Below are 15925 nucleotides of genomic sequence, written 5' to 3' on the forward strand. Positions count from 1 at the left end.
TTGAGTAATGTATGTACCCAAGCGATTCCTTACGTTTCATATGGAAGGTAGAAAGACCGTCCCCAAATAATTCTTAACGTATATAAATATAAATGTTTAGAAATCGATTATACTCCCCTCCCTCACTACACTATTACTCGAAATTAATTAATTGAAGGAGTTTTATTCTTCCCTAAATCATTTGGTCTTGAGGAATCGATTCCCCAAATCATTTAAAAGATTTGAGTAATTTTTCAAAAATTTTGAATTATATGTTTGCTAACTATACGGTCCAACTTAAATAAATTATAATAAATCGAATAATTTTCCCTAAATGTTGAAACCTCCTGCCAAAATATCCCCAAATGATCCCCAAACTAATGAGCATAATTAAAATGCATAATTAATTTTTCGGTTGCCAAGTATATGGTGGTGTCCAACAGATGGTGACATCCATCAAAGGGCGAAGGGGGGTCTCTCGTGAGGGTGCACAGGAAGTCCACCAGATGGGGCCAGAGGTTATTAAAAGGGGGGCTGAGGGGGCGGGGAGATTGAGCTGAAGGTTCGGGGGGGCCCTCACAGAGGGATTTTTTGAATTTTCGGCGGGAACGAATTTTTTTAGGGGTGAGGGTTTTGATGGTTCGTTTGTGAGAAGGAGTTTTTGGGTTTCAACTCCCTGAGGTAATTGTTAATAATTTTTAAAAGAATGTATAATTTATTGGTCTGAATGGAGTAATAACAAATTTATTATTGTTACTGAATTCAAAATTCCAATTTCGGTCGGTTCTCCACCCACTTTTTGATATTGGGAATATCCAATACTTTTTTTATAATACTTTTCAAATTTGGTCGGCCCTCCGTGATGTCAATTCCACAGGCATTCGCCAGAGAATCGTGAATGGCAGTGAAGAAAATGTCAGCATAACTCAACTATCGAACGACCAGAAATAAACATCATTAACTAATTAAAACAAATTCTCCCTATGAAAGCTCTCACCTGACCGCCATGGAAATATCCCCCATTATTTTTCGCGAGTTCCTCCAATTTATTTAAATAAAAAGGTACAACACTCTTCAGAGTCTCCTCCTTCTTCTTGGCCCTGAGGACAGGGTCCTCCTCTCGATAGAACAGAGCAACCTCTAAAATAATTTTCACTATTCAATTAAAAAATCCACGTCTCAGCGAAGAAAATCGACAGGATACAAACGTTTCCTCAAATCATGAAGACCAGCTGCGACGGCATCAATTTGCAAAGCATCCAAATCAGTCTTGCCAATCAGATCCAACGGTTTAGCAAGATAACGACAAATTGGTAATGCCTGAGCGAACATTTTCCCATCGATCTCCAAAACCGGTAATTGACCGAATGGAGTACCTTAACGAAATCGAATAAATAAAAATCAACCCTGCCATTGGATTCACAATAAATTTCCTCACTTGGTTTCATCTTAGGCCAGACATTGACTCGATCATCCACACGAATATCTTCGAAATCATGACCACCATAGCTCAGAAGAAAGCGAATGGGTTCGCCAAGACCCATCACATTGAAATACGTCAATCTGTACTGCGGCATTTCCACCGAAAATTTGAAAAATACCGCGGAATTTCGGTGTTAATTACAACTCAGTAATAAACTTGTGAAATAACTAGCTCGATGACACAAAACACGCCTTTTCGTACACCACAGATTACGAGAAGCAACAAGTCATCACACAAAAGCGAAGAACCTGATTTCCCCTTCTCCAAAGTCCATCTCCCACTCTCAAGTTCCGAATACCCATATATACAGAGGCATATCTGATACACATATATATTTTTCACTATAGGCCTTGCAACTAAATTTTTTTCCCACGTAATTAATTAGAAATAAAAAAAATTATTGTCCAGTTTCAATTTTTTTCAATTTTCGGGACTCCGAAGATTTTTAAACAAAAATTCCGGGATCTTGCTCCCACAAATAATTAGATAGAATTTTTCAATTAAATTTTTAATCAATTCACCCCTCCCCCGATATCTGAATTCCTCATTATCCGAGAAGATAATTAAATAGCGAGCAAATCACACCGTAAACAAGCCATTTGGTGTGGATTGCAATAGTCAGTCGGTGAAAATAAGCAGTTGAAGGCATCATGAAGACAAAAGTACTGTACACAGTGATAGTTTACCCGAATAAAGATAGCCGTCAAGTAATAGCATGTCATCCACGTCACGGGACAAATCATTACAGAAATATCGTGATTGCTGCGATGCAAGACTTGACGACTATAGACGAGGACAGAATAAGCATCACTCGTGATAAGTACGTTTTTATCAACAGCCTCTGGCAGTCAATCATTGATAAAGCAAATTTCAGATTCACAGTGCACTTGGTTTTTGGGGAGCTGTGGTACGCGTGTTTAACACCGATCGAGGGTTCACCGGTCGCGGCATCAGAGGTTTCCCTAGAAGTCCAGGAATTTCTCGGACACGTGCGATCTGTCTACCGCGAACTGCCAATTCTCGCCGATCTCTCAAGGGAATTGCCAAATAGTTCAGCTGGAGATCTGTCCCGACCACTGGGAAAAATTCTGGTAGATTTATCACGATTTTTTTCACCGGAATTTCAGTTGATTTTTTTGACAATTCAAATTTTTTGAGTTTCCCGCTCTCGGGGTGTTATCAGAAATTGCTAATTCCTCTAGGAGAGGTACGGTCAGGAGACAATCATCAACCTGACTCCGAAGGTTCACCAGGAGTTGCAGGACATCAGGACGATTCTCCTGGATTCCATGCAGAGGCTCATCGACAGGGGCGAAAGGCTCGATGAACTTGTGAAAAAAGCGCAAACCCTAGAGATATCGGTATTCCATTCCGCAATTATCGGTAATTTTCATCCGCCGATTGCGACATTAATTACAATGACAATTATTTCAGGTGCGAAAGGACTTCCGGTTCACTCCAAAAATCGCGAAGGACCAGAAAAATTGCTTCGGTGTATTTTCATCTGCTGTATTACTCATATCGACTCTGGCATTCGCAATTCTCTTGTACATCGAAATATTCTCGTAAACCTGGGATTTCGCGAATTGGGAATTTAATTTTCTTTTTTTTTTGGCAGTTCTCGGTCGAGGGTCAGACGATGACCCCATGTATCACAGGGCAACCGAGATTAATAAAAATTAATCGCTCGAGTGGACATTTAAACCCGTAATTTTTTTTGAATTTTCGAATTTTGCGGTCTCGATTTATTTTTTTATTTAGGATTTCAAAAGGCGAGAGTTGGTGATCGATTATCGGCCGTCGATAGTTCACCAGTCGATGGAAATCGGTGGAATATCGAGGGAGAGACTTCATTTTTCTACTTCCCTACATTATCAACCAACAATATATTCCGATAATTATTTAAAAATATCCTGCTTTGATTAATTCACAAATTTCATTGATAAAATAATAATTCCTGAAATCATGTCCGAAATCCAACGTAATCGTAACCGCAAATTAATTTTTCTACAAACCCGAGACAACGGACTTAATGAATCAATTAATGATTAATTAATAAATTATTTAATTATTAATTTCCAGTTCTAACGTTATCGTAAAAAATCCAGCAATCTCTCCAGAACAGTTTTACCCAAGAATTCCAGGATAAATTCACCAGAAAAATTTCTCTCCATGCACTTCCCAATCATCTAATTGTCGTCATCAAGTTTTGGGTCGCGTGCCACTCGGTACTTCCGCCTTGACTTGCAATAAACGACTGATGCCGTTGTTCTCGTCATTAAAGTCGATTCCACCGGTATTATAATAACTCGGTCTACTCTATTGTAAAAGCATCTGTCGGTGATACGAGTGAGCGTCAAATAAAAAATTGAAAATTCCTACAATCCATCTCATATGAATTTATCCCACAATAATGATCCCCTAATTCCCCATCTACAACCGCCCCTCCCCTCCCCTAATGTAATTACCGGAATAAAATCAAAATCAAATAAATTGTCCATCCGAATAATTTCAGTGAATTTTGTTAATTAATTATTATTAATCCTCAGATGTGGATATATAAATAATAATTCTAGTAAATTGAAACTTGTTGAGGAGAAATGACGAGAAATTACGAGATCCCCATGAATGATTCTAGTGTCTTGAACCTGCCAGTCAACCCCACAACTCTAATGACAGTGCCATCAGCTGGCACTCGTCCCTTCCCCAGAAGAAGTGCCACTTCCATTTAAACCCATCTCCCGCGCTTTCTGTCCACCTTCAGCATGTGCAGGTATGCGAAACGAGGGGTGGGAGGAGGTTGGGCATGATGCCCCGAAGAGGGATGGTAAAAAGGGTAGGGGAAAGAGAGCACGTCCAGACTAGCAGACCAATGGCACCAGGTGTACGTTATCTAGGGATGACTTCAAAAAAAAAATGAGAGAGAGAGAGGAAAAAAAAAAAGCGTGAGGTGGTACCATATGTTGATGGATTTCGAGGAGAAGAGCCGCCCCGGCACGCGCCACATTCAAACACGAGCCACAACCCAGTGAGGACGACTCCTATCAGCTCTACCTCGGGTATCATCCGACTGACTATCAAGATCGATTCAGTAAATTCAGAGGAATCGAGTGGTAAACCTCCAGGTGATGTGGACTGAAAATCCACGTCAAGAGCCAAATGATCTCAAAATCTGGGAGCAGCGAGTGAGATAATGGCATTGCTATCGAATATTCCCAGCATGTACCAGTCATCGTCCTCGGAGATGCTGATGCCGGGATACCCTGGAGCTAGAGGATACGAGCCCCTCTATCCATCACCCTACAATTCACCGGATTATGATCACATGTCGGGGACCTACAACGAGCACAATCATCAGGATCCCATGATGACACCCAGGAGGAACATCGAGTGCAATGACAGCTACAGCGGTGATAATTGTCAAGAGTACGTCGTAAACGATGGATATGAGAGAGAGCCCTATGGAATTCTCACACCAGTCACACCGCAGAGGTATGTAATCGGTTTTTAATTACCGATATTTCAATGATGGTGTTCAATCGATTGCAATGCGACATGAATATCTTTTTTTAATTTGAAGATTTACCTCACGTAGTTCCGTGGAGGAGAACTCTATGGATTATCAAGCCCCTGTTTATTGCTACGAGGGACAGGACCTGGGGTACACCCTAAAACACGAGAGGAGTCAAGAAGTTGTCGATGAATCCAGGAAAAATTATTGGGACACCCCTACACCGGTATTAATTCTTTAAATTAATCTTTACGATTCAACTGATATCGATTTCGATAAATTACCCAATTACAATTATTTCGATAATTGACTTTGAAAAATATTTTCACTCTCACGATAAAAAAAATTGAACAATACTATATTAAATAATAAAAATGTTCATCTTTTTTTTGAGGGAAACTAGAGTCTTATAGACCTGTTCTAGAAATTGGAGATAACCATCAGCAATTAATAGAAAATGTGATCAACAGGTACAGGATTCACCGACGTCAAGCCCTCGACGGGGCAGACGGCGATCCCGCGATGTCCCGCCATCACCAGGTGTTCTAAAACGTCGAAGACTAGCAGCAAATGCCCGAGAACGTAGACGAATGAATGGTTTGAACGATGCATTCGACAAACTGAGAGAAGTGGTACCAAGTCTCGGTGCTGATCACAAATTGAGTAAATTTGAGACCCTCCAGATGGCCCAGACCTACATCGCCGCCCTGTGCGATCTCCTAGAGCGACACGACAGCGAGAATTGACGACAGTAATTAAGATCCTTTAATCTATCGATAGATATATTTTTGCATGATTGCTTGTTGTTACACATTAATTATGGCATACTGAGACAGCTAAGAGACCAAAGATTCTGATTATTTTTCGAGATCTCTTTCAAATTTTGATAGACTCGATTTAACAATAATAGTTCGTAAGTTTTTCACAGTGCACTAATTAAAAAAATTCATGGAATTTTCCAAACGATTAAATCCACTCATTGGCCTTGAGATTTCGTGAATTCAATTCGAGATAAAATTTGATTGAAAAAGTGTCAAAAGTGCATGAAATTGTTTAGTATTTAGTATTTATCACTTGTTTGTTTGTTTTCTCTAGTCAAAGGCTATATTTAGGATAATAATTAAATTACTCAATGATCGAAGTAATTTGTAAATAAATCGACTGTGTAAATTAATAGATCTAGAATGGTACCGAAGTATTGTGAAATAATTGTGAGAATAAATTGATTTTGTCGACTCGTGAATTTTCAATCAAACTAAATCATAGACCCTGTCAATCCCACCGTTTCCTCTCGGCAAAATATCTACCCTCGTTTGCTTCCTTCCTTCCTCTGAAATTCAAAGAGATATCCATCGCCGAGGTGAGTTGGTAAGCCACGAGATCCGGCGTGAAAAACTCAAAACCACAGGGAACAATTCGAATTTCGAACAAAAAGAGAGAAAGTACTTCCATACATTCGAAATCCGCCGAGAAAATTCAACCGCATGACCCAATTGACTTTAAAATTTAACAATAAACAATTCCCATCTCTCAATTTTTTAATTTTACTCATGAATAATTTAATAATCAGGAATTCTTCGAATTTGAAAAATATTATAGTAAATCCAATGACAAAAATTATTAAAAAACTTGGCAATCCGATAAAAAAATCAGGGACTGTAAATTCCGATTTAAAAAATTAATGAATAATATAATAATCAGGAATTCTTTGAATTTGAAAAATATTATAGTAAATCCAATGACAAAAATTATAAAAAAAACTTGGCAATCCGATAAAAAAATCAGGGACTGTAAATTCCGATTAAAAAAATTGATGAATAATTTAATAATCAGGAATTCTTCGAATTTGAAAAATATTATCGTAAATCCAATGACAAAAATTATAAAAAAAACTTGGCAATCCGATAAAAAAATCAGGGACTGTAAATTCCGATTAAAAAAATTAATGAATAATTTAATAATCAGAAATTTTTGAAATTGAAAAAATAGGGTAAATATGGCTATAGGATTTTTATTTTTGAATGAAAAAATTGTGAATTCGGGAGATTGTCGTTTTTTAAAAAGGGAGAATTCATGAGGAGATATTATCGGAGTTATTCGGAGCTCGACGTTTCCCTCATCATTCAAAAATAAAAGGGTTTCGAAAAAAAAAGGGAAAAGAAAATGGGAAACAACGGTGACATGGCGTATTGACTGAGCAGTCAAGGGGTTTGACTGATCAGTCTTCCTCAAAAGAATCGAGCCGGGAAAATCGATTTCAGGCGTAATTTTGCTGGACCATGGAAAGATCCGCCCACTATATCACAAAATAAATTGGCAGTTCCCTGAAAATTAGTGGCTCACAATTTTGACTTTAAAAATCTTCCCAACTTCAGATTAACCCCAAAAATTCAATTTCTTCAATTTCCCATTCCCAAAAAGAGTGATAAATTTTTGTAATAATTCTGGTGATGAATTTTATCAATAAATCGATAAATCATCGAAGAAACCAGCGGCGATGACGCGCCAAAAACGAGAAAATTCTGTTTTCTCCCCGATTTTTTCCGCCTGAGGATAAAAAATTCTCGCAGTAGCTCCAGGGAAAGGGTTATCTCGCTGCCCTTATGGTGTGAGGAAAGGGTAAATATTTTTAATTTTTTCGCGGCCACCGGACACCGCAGAGTCATTCACTGATTTATCTCGGCTTTTCTTCAGAGAGAAATTTCCACGAGTCGTCTAGCCACCGAACGAAAAAAAAAAAATCGAAGATCCATCGGCTTCCGATCGATTACGATCTTCGGAAGCAAAAGATCTTTAAGTTCAGTCATAACAGGAGACTTTCATTATCTCGGGTCGTCAATTTGTCGTTTTTGTCAGCAGGTAGCCAACAAGATCATTTCCCCCAAAAATTTTCAAAGAATCTCTCAAGATTTTCCGCTATCCCTGAAATTTCCTGAAATAATTTTCCCAAAAGCGAAAACCTTATTCACCATCTCAAAAATACCTAATGCGAACTAACAATTTAAAATATCATTGCCACCCGATTGCAATGCCGAGTAAACTTTTGAAAAAATTAAATAAAAAAGAGATTGTGGCACGTGCCCATATGGAAAGGGCGTAAAAGCAGGTGAACCGATACGAATTGATATCGACAAGTGCCGCCCAATCGCATTCCCTCATTGAACCCGAAATAATGACACACATGATGAAAAACCACAATAAAAGATCATGCAACATGGGGTGGGCATTGTGCCCTGGAGCCAGATGACGTCAATTTCCCCAATAAAAAAAAAATACAACCAAAGATGAATGCAGAGGAGTAACGAAGGTATCAACGTACCAACTCTGTATTATTTCATGCAGCATTAAAACCCAATTTTTTACCCATTACCCGATGAAAAAAAAGGCCCAACACGCTACGCATCGCTAGAACGGGACGAGCAACCGAAGCAACAGATGACACGACCCATTCCGACTTTCTATCTCTATCCTTTCCCCCTTTTTTCACTTTATTTTTTCCTCGTTTTTCTTTCCCCTGTGGGAGATGGGCACGATACCTTGTATTAAGGGGCGTTGCGACTCGTGCCATGTGGCACAATCCAGTGGAATTGAATACTGGGGTAGGTGTGTATTTCTATTCAACTCCCCGTCCACTTATTATACCGATACAACAAATTTCCACACGTGGGTCATTGAGATACTCAATTTCGAGGGGTTGAAAAGATTCAGGGCGCCTCACAGAAATTTTAAAAAACCCCCAAAACGCACTGGAAATTTTTCCATTCTCGAAATCTTCACCAAATATATTCCACTCATCATTCCACCTCGTGAATATATTCCATTAATTATAATATTGATAATATAATTAATATATCCATGAAATTATGAAAAAAAAAAATGATCCATTGAATTAAATGGATTTATTTCCCCAATATTAATAACTTTTAATCCAAAATAAAAGGTTTTATTTTTGTCGAGTGAAAAAATATAATTGTTGAAGATTTTATGACTCGTCACGGTCTGCGTACCGAGTGCCGGTATTTTTTTTCGGCGGGAGATGTTGAAGATACAAGAGTTGGGGTTCGTGGACAATTCCAACGGTCAAAATGTAAATCCACCTCTCCCCCCGCTAGTCTAATAAACCCGATGGATTAAAGAACAACTCGCCATTAAATAATTCATGATTTCACAGCAACGAGCGCACACTCCCATGAATTATTGTCGAGGTTATCTCAATTTTCTCGATAGTACCTGAAGGTACTTGACACGCTGTATGGTACATCAAACTCTTAGCATGAAATATATAAATGACTGAATGCACGCTGTGCACTGACAGTTACTTGAGATAAGACCGTTATTGCACTCAGTGCCCAATGGCTTTTGAATTATTAAAGTTTCCGTCAAACCAGGGAAATTAATCATGCGTATTTGTCTGAATTTTCCTTGTTTTTTTCCTCATCAAAAGTCCAAAATAATTTCCCGAAAAAAAGCTAAAAAAAATTCACTTATCGATTTTCAATCATTACGAATAATTATAAGTACATGTTAACTAGAGATAAAATTACGAATAGCGTGCATTAAAGTATTTTTTAAAGCAGTTATGGTGCCCTAACAATTGTGATGTACTGTCGCGTGCCGTCTCGCTCCCGTGGATCTCCAACGATTCAACACATGACATGAACAGAAAACATGGAGAAATAACCCGATGCTTTTCCCTCATCGGCGTAAAACCCCCGACCCGGGTAATTTGTATCTGTTGGCCACGCGACTGCCACGCGAAAGCAATTTCAAACTCCAATGACCGACAAATAAAATGGAATTTCAATCTACAATTTATGTATTTACGCATCGGTTTTTAATTTAAGGACTTTCCTCACGTACCCCAGAGGTAAAAAGTTGAGGATTCCAGTTGGGGGGAAGATCCCAACGAGCAAACGGCTACCTGGCGGCATCACCAGACTGGTGTTATTGGTGATGATCCCTGGAGAAAGGTCTTTTCGGCAGTCATTGACGAGAGAATATCGACACGACCAATATCCCCCTCCCCTCCATAAATTCCGACTTCTGCTAATGGAAATTTCTTGTTCAGCCGATACAATTAACGCCTTCAAATCTACTTTCTTGTATTTACGCATTGCAATGTCTCCATTTTTATTAAAATCCTCGAAAATTCAGTCGCTTGTTCATTTAAAAAAATCATCATTAACGTATCCCCTACATTTTTATTTTTCCCGCATAATTAATTATTTAATTATCCATTCCCGGGTAAGAAAAAATTATAATCGGAATATTTTTTCCAAATTTTTAAAAAATTTCTGATTATTAACTTTCCAGATTTTTTTTTTGAACCAGAAAAAAAATCGGAAAACCAAACAATTTTATTTTTGGGAAAAGTTTTGAAAAATTTTTTAAGTAAGAAAACAACGGTATAATTTAAAAAAATTATATTCGCAAAAATTTCTAGAGAATTATAAAAAAAAAATTACGGAAACAAATTTTTGAAAAATTTCTCAAAACATTTCCCAAACATACAATTGTTTTGTTTCCGATTATTTTTTTGTTTCAACAAAAAAATGTTCTGAAAAGTTTTCCAAAAATTTTTTGAAAATTTGAAAGTAATATTCCGATTACAATTTTTTTTACCCAGCTTTTTAATAAATTGAAAATTCGATTTTGTATTGCTACAAAAATCCCATATAAAATTTTTTTAACTTAGAAATATTGCAACGCAAAAATCAATTACAAGAGAATCTAAAAACAATTTCCCAAAAGCGTGTATTTTTCATTTTCGAAAACCCCCCGCCAAATTCTCCCCTCATCACATGATTAGCGGCGCTTAGCACCGGATGACTCGATAATAAAAATAGTATTGACCCATGACTAATGCCTAGTAAATTGGTTCCCCCCAGAGATATCGATAACCCCCAAATCCCCCGATTTCAATTATCAGCAATTGCCCCCAAATCCTCGATTTTCCCATAAAAAATTCCAAATAAAAAAGTTCAATTAACGCATACCGTCCGTCACGGTCTCCTGAACACGCCCTAATCACTCCAATTAATCAGTCAGTTGTCTTCACACATAGCTGGATCCACCTTGCCACCACCAACCCAGAAGACACCCCACCCAAAACCATCTACATATTCCCATCACAATCCAAGACAACAACAACGGGGACCGGTTGCAAGGGCACGTGCCCCGAAGCCGCAGAAAACTCCATCCACCGAGAATTTAATGACGATCATCAAATGCCCTCCGTGATAAATATAATCCCTGGCACTCACATTATTTAACCCCCGGAAAATACCGCATTTTCAAGCACCAGCTATTTTCCACGGCAATCCACATGACCTTCAATTAACCTTGAGTACGTGATAAATAATTATGAGTAACACCCATCAACTCCGGGGGATTATCATTCACCGAAGAGTCTACTCATCCTTTTTTTTTATTTTTCAATACAACATGTTCGATGATGATTCCGATGACGAGGCAGGTGCGATGGAAAAACGAGCTGGTGGTACTCTCAATGACACATGCGGCATCATTTCATGATGAAAAAAAATGCACATTGTTAGCGTTAATGTGGGGTAAAACTTGAGATACGTCACAGTGTCTCATTGCGACTGCCTGAATGCCGCGGGTTAACGATTCAACCGTCGAGCCTCGTCATCCTTGCAAACTATGTGTCTATCCTCGAGATAATAGGTTTATCTCGGATATTGATTCAAATTGTCGTGATAGGTTCAAACGAGGATGATTCATCCCTCATTATTCCAATTTTCCACTGATCAAGACGATCGAGGAATATTACCACAATTAAAATCGATACCGATCTTCCAACTTCTACCGATTTAAACAATTTAATTAATTAAAATATTGAATCAGTACAAAAAAAAATTATTTCAAGTCACAACTCGTACGGATAATGATTACCAATAATTCAAATTTTAATGAAAATTATTGAAATTGTTACGCTGCAGTGAAATCTATCGAAATATATTTCGGTCTCATTAATCTCGACCTCAAGGTGTAAACTCTCGAAACGAGGAGACACGCCTCCACCTGAAAGGTGAGAAAAACGTTTCAAATCGGCTAGAAAACCGCTAAAGCTAAACTGTTTTTCCCCGCAAATATGCGGCTTTAGGGTAGATCCCGGACTGCAACCTGTAATTAAAGCACCTTGGGTGTGACTGCAATAGACCAAGCAATAAATTTACCCCTCATCCGTCGAATCCCCCGGACCAATTGATCTCTGTCAAGTTACAAATTTGATTTAGCGAATGATGAAAACAAAAGCGTGTGCCAGAAGACCGAGAAAAAAAAAGAGAAACCCACCGCTCAAATAAAAAAAAAAAACCAGTTTACCCCCAATTCTCTCTCATTAAATTTGAAAATTCGAATAACCCAGTGTAAAAATGTAATTACAACCCAATTACAACCCAATTGTCCAACGTATAATAATCAATTTGCCGTCCCCCTGTAATCGCCGATGATGAATTGATGATCAACAATGCCCGAGATAATTCCAATGATGAGGACAATCTATAAATATCTCCATCATCCATTCAATTCCCTGATAATCAACAAAATTACACCTTCCCGCGCATGTTTATACCGTGCAGTGGTAAAGGCGTGAGGACTGTCAGCTCATTTGCTGTGTATTAGTAAAAGGATAATGAGATCTGGCCTTTGGCTTGTACCAAGGCGCCGCTGGGCCTCAGTCCTCCCCCGTCGAAAATAAAAAAAAATGTGAAAATCGACACCGAAAAAAAAAAAAGCGAGAGAAGACAAGGGGTCACGCCCTCGGCTCCACTTTCCGAAAGACAGAAAGAATTTTCCCGGTTATTTTTCCCCAGAAAGGGGCCGACAATATTTTGCGACTTGAAGCCGCCGACTCTAGTAATCAAATGATTGTCTTGTAAAAGGTGTAACGAAGCTTGACTGATTTGGTAACCCTTCGAGCTGAAAAATCACATGACGAGTTAAAATTCCCAATCGAAACACGGAGAATCCAGATAATCCTCCACCGCACGCCCATCTAAACATAAAAAAAAGGGAGAACCACCAAAAATATGAGAACTCTCGTAAAATCATTTGGCCATCGTAAAACAGTCTAATTTGTCGCCAGGATCCGACCCCAAGGCGTTTAAAATGTCGTAAAGTACCACGAGATGAGAAAAAAAAAAAGCATGAAACGATAGAAATACTCCATTCAGGTTTAGCTTGGGTCCCAATAAAAAAGAGATGATGACATTCATTATTTAGAGTCGATGCTGTTTGCAGATCGTAAACTAGTGGCACAAATCACTGGTCAACTGTCCGCATGAATTATTGATACCCCGAGGAAGATCCGAATCCATTGATCGCCGATTGATCCAATTAATACGATATCAAATAAAGCATTGAGTACAAACTTCTAAATTCATCATACATTCCATCTGATTATAATACCAACAATTATGAAAGCTCCAAACGAGAGACAAAACCCGAGGATTCTCAAGTATTGCCTACACCCAAGTATCATCCTAGATAAATCAAGAGTAATCGGACAGTCGAAGTTTTTGCGTTGCTTGCCGATTTATCAAGTCCCCAGAACGAGAAGAATGAAGACGAGAGACGAGACAGTAAAAACAACCATATGCAAATATTATATTATATACCAGGACGAACCGAGAAGTCATAAATATCATCACGAACTCGATCTTCATTAACGATGCGTATTTGACCAGTCGAAGTTGAAAAAAAGAGCGAATTGATCAGCCAATTCCCCTCCAATGACAATTAAAATCAGGATCAATCGATACTGCTGATAAGATGATGATGAGATGATGATGAGAGGATGATAAGACAATCGTCACCCGATCAAGCCACAACCACCACCTGAATCCCAGACACATTACAAACAAGCTTCCACGCACGTAGAATCAGCCCCCAGCGAAGCCATCAATTCTCCCTGTGGATCCGGTGAAAGAGGTGAAAGACAAAGAGGAAAAGCATAAAAAGGTAATAAAAGAGACGGAATGAAAAAATAAAAGAAAATGATCGAGATGAGAGAGAAGAGAGGGGGCGTGTCTGGTTGCGGTCCCCACAAAGAAGCACCCGCGTCGGGGCCCGCAAGGAGAACAAGTAGGGGAAGACACGAGGCCCATCGGCTTTTCACCCCACTATTTCGCATTGAGGCCCAGCCTCCCCACCACCACAATTTCTCGAGAAAACAGCGTGGTCCATCCACGAGATACTTGCAAGACACTCGCCAGTTTACGCAACGACTCACTCGTATCAACAACAACCAGTGACCCACCAGGAGTCCAAGTTTAATCAATATAACGACTGAGAATCGAGAGCAATCCTGGTTCATCAATAGTTCATGATAGATCAAAGTTCGGGAATAAATAAGTGACAGATATGACGGGCTACGTGTGTTTACCCCAGCAGTACGATATCCTGGACTCGGAGGGTTACGGTTCAGCAAGCAGTCCCGAGTCAAATCCACGATATTGGCAGAGCCAGGAGTCCTATCCCCAACCCCCAAGATCAAGGGGCAGCAGTTGCGGAAGTGTCAGCTCGATTGACAGCCACACTGCCCACGACTATCGAAATCTTGATACAGCGACAGCATCTGGCACTGTCATCTCGTCAATGACACCAAGCACCTTCAACTTCGCTGAGTTCTACGAGGGATACAATCGCGAGGCAACCAAGTGCCACGAAGTCGATGAGCGATTGAACTTTCGAACAATCTTCGATGACACTTACGACAACGACTACAACAGCGTCAAGACCGTTCACTACAATCAGAAGAGCATCAGTGATGCTCAGGTAGCCGATGGACTTGTCAAAGGACCCATGTACCAGGAGGACAACAAGATGGAGGCTATCAGTGGTTTCAAGACGGACTCGACTTATCTCGGTGGCACATACGATCCGAGAAGTGACATAGACATGATGAGGAACAGATGCAACGGTCACATGCAGATGAGGTACAGACGAGAGATGGAGGACACCATGAAGGACACATCGTATGAGATCCAGAAGACCAAGGACACCGTTCAGAAAATCAAGACACAAGCACCTGGGGTGGAAGTGATGAAGAAGAGACGACTGGCTGCCAATGCCAGGGAGAGGCGACGCATGAACAGTCTGAATGATGCCTTTGACAGGCTCAGAGACGTTGTACCAAGTCTAGGCAATGACCGAAAACTCAGCAAATTCGAGACCCTGCAGATGGCCCAAACCTACATAGCAGCCCTCTACGAGCTACTTCAACGAGAATGATGACACATCGTTCAATCATTGTGATATCGATCTGATTGTTGATTGCAAGGTAGAAAAGTTCATGTAAATATCTCAATAGAATTAAATTTTCTGATTGTTCATGTACATAATAAATTTCTCTAACTTATTAACGACTCTAGCAGCAGTTAACTTTGTAAATAAGATTTTTCGTTATATATCTTTAAGAACGATAAACCTGTTCGCCATAAGAATGCACCTGAATGATAATCATTTTCTGAATTGAATGCAAATGCAACTAGTGAAAAAGGAGAAAATGACTGAAAAAAAAAAGGACAAAACGTAAATACCGTGGACTCGAGTCCCACATTCACCTCGCAGTCAATCACAATTAAATACAATTTTGTGCGCGAGGTAAGATGCGAGTGTGTAGATGGTTGCAAAAAGAGAGCAAATTGAAATCTTTCTAGCTGACGGAATGATAGATGGCTGAGGATTTTCAACCCCCAGTGGTTCCATCATCTCGAACGTTTGTTTTTAATAAACGACGGCTTGAAATTTTCCATTTGCCATCACAAGTTATGAATTATCCCAAAAGGATCTGTTTTTTTAATAATTAAAAATTTCCATAAGGAATACGAATGGTGGTAAGATATTTTGTCAATGTTCAGAAAATTTAAGTGAAAAAAAAAAATTGTAACATGTGCGGGCGCCAATAAGAATCAGAGGTGCACATC

The 15925-nt window shown here is 39.2% G+C and overlaps 3 protein-coding genes across 3 annotated transcripts; 2 read left to right on the top strand and 1 right to left on the bottom strand.

Annotated features, from left to right (window-relative positions):
* Positions 1 to 707: 707 nt before the first annotated feature.
* LOC105266713 (glutathione S-transferase) lies at positions 708 to 1717 on the bottom strand. The gene is made up of 4 exons (XM_011305075.1): positions 1418 to 1717; positions 1188 to 1355; positions 977 to 1119; positions 708 to 909 (listed from the first exon to the last, which is right to left on the bottom strand). The coding sequence occupies exons 1-4, from the start codon at positions 1554 to 1556 to the stop codon at positions 742 to 744; spliced, it is 618 nt and encodes a 205-aa protein (XP_011303377.1). The 5' UTR covers positions 1557 to 1717; the 3' UTR covers positions 708 to 741.
* Positions 1718 to 2001: 284 nt separating this feature from the next.
* On the top strand, positions 2002 to 3373 carry LOC105266712 (uncharacterized). Its single transcript, XM_011305074.1, has 4 exons — positions 2002 to 2282; positions 2337 to 2553; positions 2665 to 2823; positions 2897 to 3373. Exons 1-4 carry the CDS (start codon positions 2113 to 2115, stop codon positions 3029 to 3031), a joined length of 681 nt encoding a protein of 226 aa, XP_011303376.1. The 5' UTR covers positions 2002 to 2112; the 3' UTR covers positions 3032 to 3373.
* A 10874-nt stretch (positions 3374 to 14247) lies between these two features.
* On the top strand, positions 14248 to 15823 carry LOC105266711 (uncharacterized). Its single transcript, XM_011305073.1, has one exon. The coding sequence runs from the start codon at positions 14361 to 14363 to the stop codon at positions 15228 to 15230; it is 870 nt and encodes a 289-aa protein (XP_011303375.1). The 5' UTR covers positions 14248 to 14360; the 3' UTR covers positions 15231 to 15823.
* Positions 15824 to 15925: the final 102 nt, after the last annotated feature.

This window comes from Fopius arisanus, unplaced genomic scaffold (assembly GCF_000806365.1).
Source record: "Fopius arisanus strain USDA-PBARC FA_bdor unplaced genomic scaffold, ASM80636v1 scaffold00041, whole genome shotgun sequence".
NCBI lineage: Eukaryota > Metazoa > Arthropoda > Insecta > Hymenoptera > Braconidae > Fopius > Fopius arisanus.

Excerpts from the sequence above, each read along its gene's own strand:
- LOC105266712 (XM_011305074.1), top strand. The coding sequence starts at position 2,113 with ATGAAGACAAAAGTACTGTACACAGTGATAGTTTACCCGAATAAAGAT. Across the intron at positions 2,554-2,664 it reads GACCACTGGGAAAAATTCTG|GAGAGGTACGGTCAGGAGAC; the intron begins GTAGATTTATCA and ends TAATTCCTCTAG. Across the intron at positions 2,824-2,896 it reads CGCAAACCCTAGAGATATCG|GTGCGAAAGGACTTCCGGTT; the intron begins GTATTCCATTCC and ends CAATTATTTCAG.
- LOC105266713 (XM_011305075.1), bottom strand. The coding sequence starts at position 1,556 with ATGCCGCAGTACAGATTGACGTATTTCAATGTGATGGGTCTTGGCGAA. Across the intron at positions 1,356-1,417 it reads CTGGCCTAAGATGAAACCAA|GTACTCCATTCGGTCAATTA; the intron begins GTGAGGAAATTT and ends GATTTCGTTAAG. Across the intron at positions 910-976 it reads GATATTTCCATGGCGGTCAG|TTGAGTTATGCTGACATTTT; the intron begins GTGAGAGCTTTC and ends GTCGTTCGATAG.
- LOC105266711 (XM_011305073.1), top strand. The coding sequence starts at position 14,361 with ATGACGGGCTACGTGTGTTTACCCCAGCAGTACGATATCCTGGACTCG.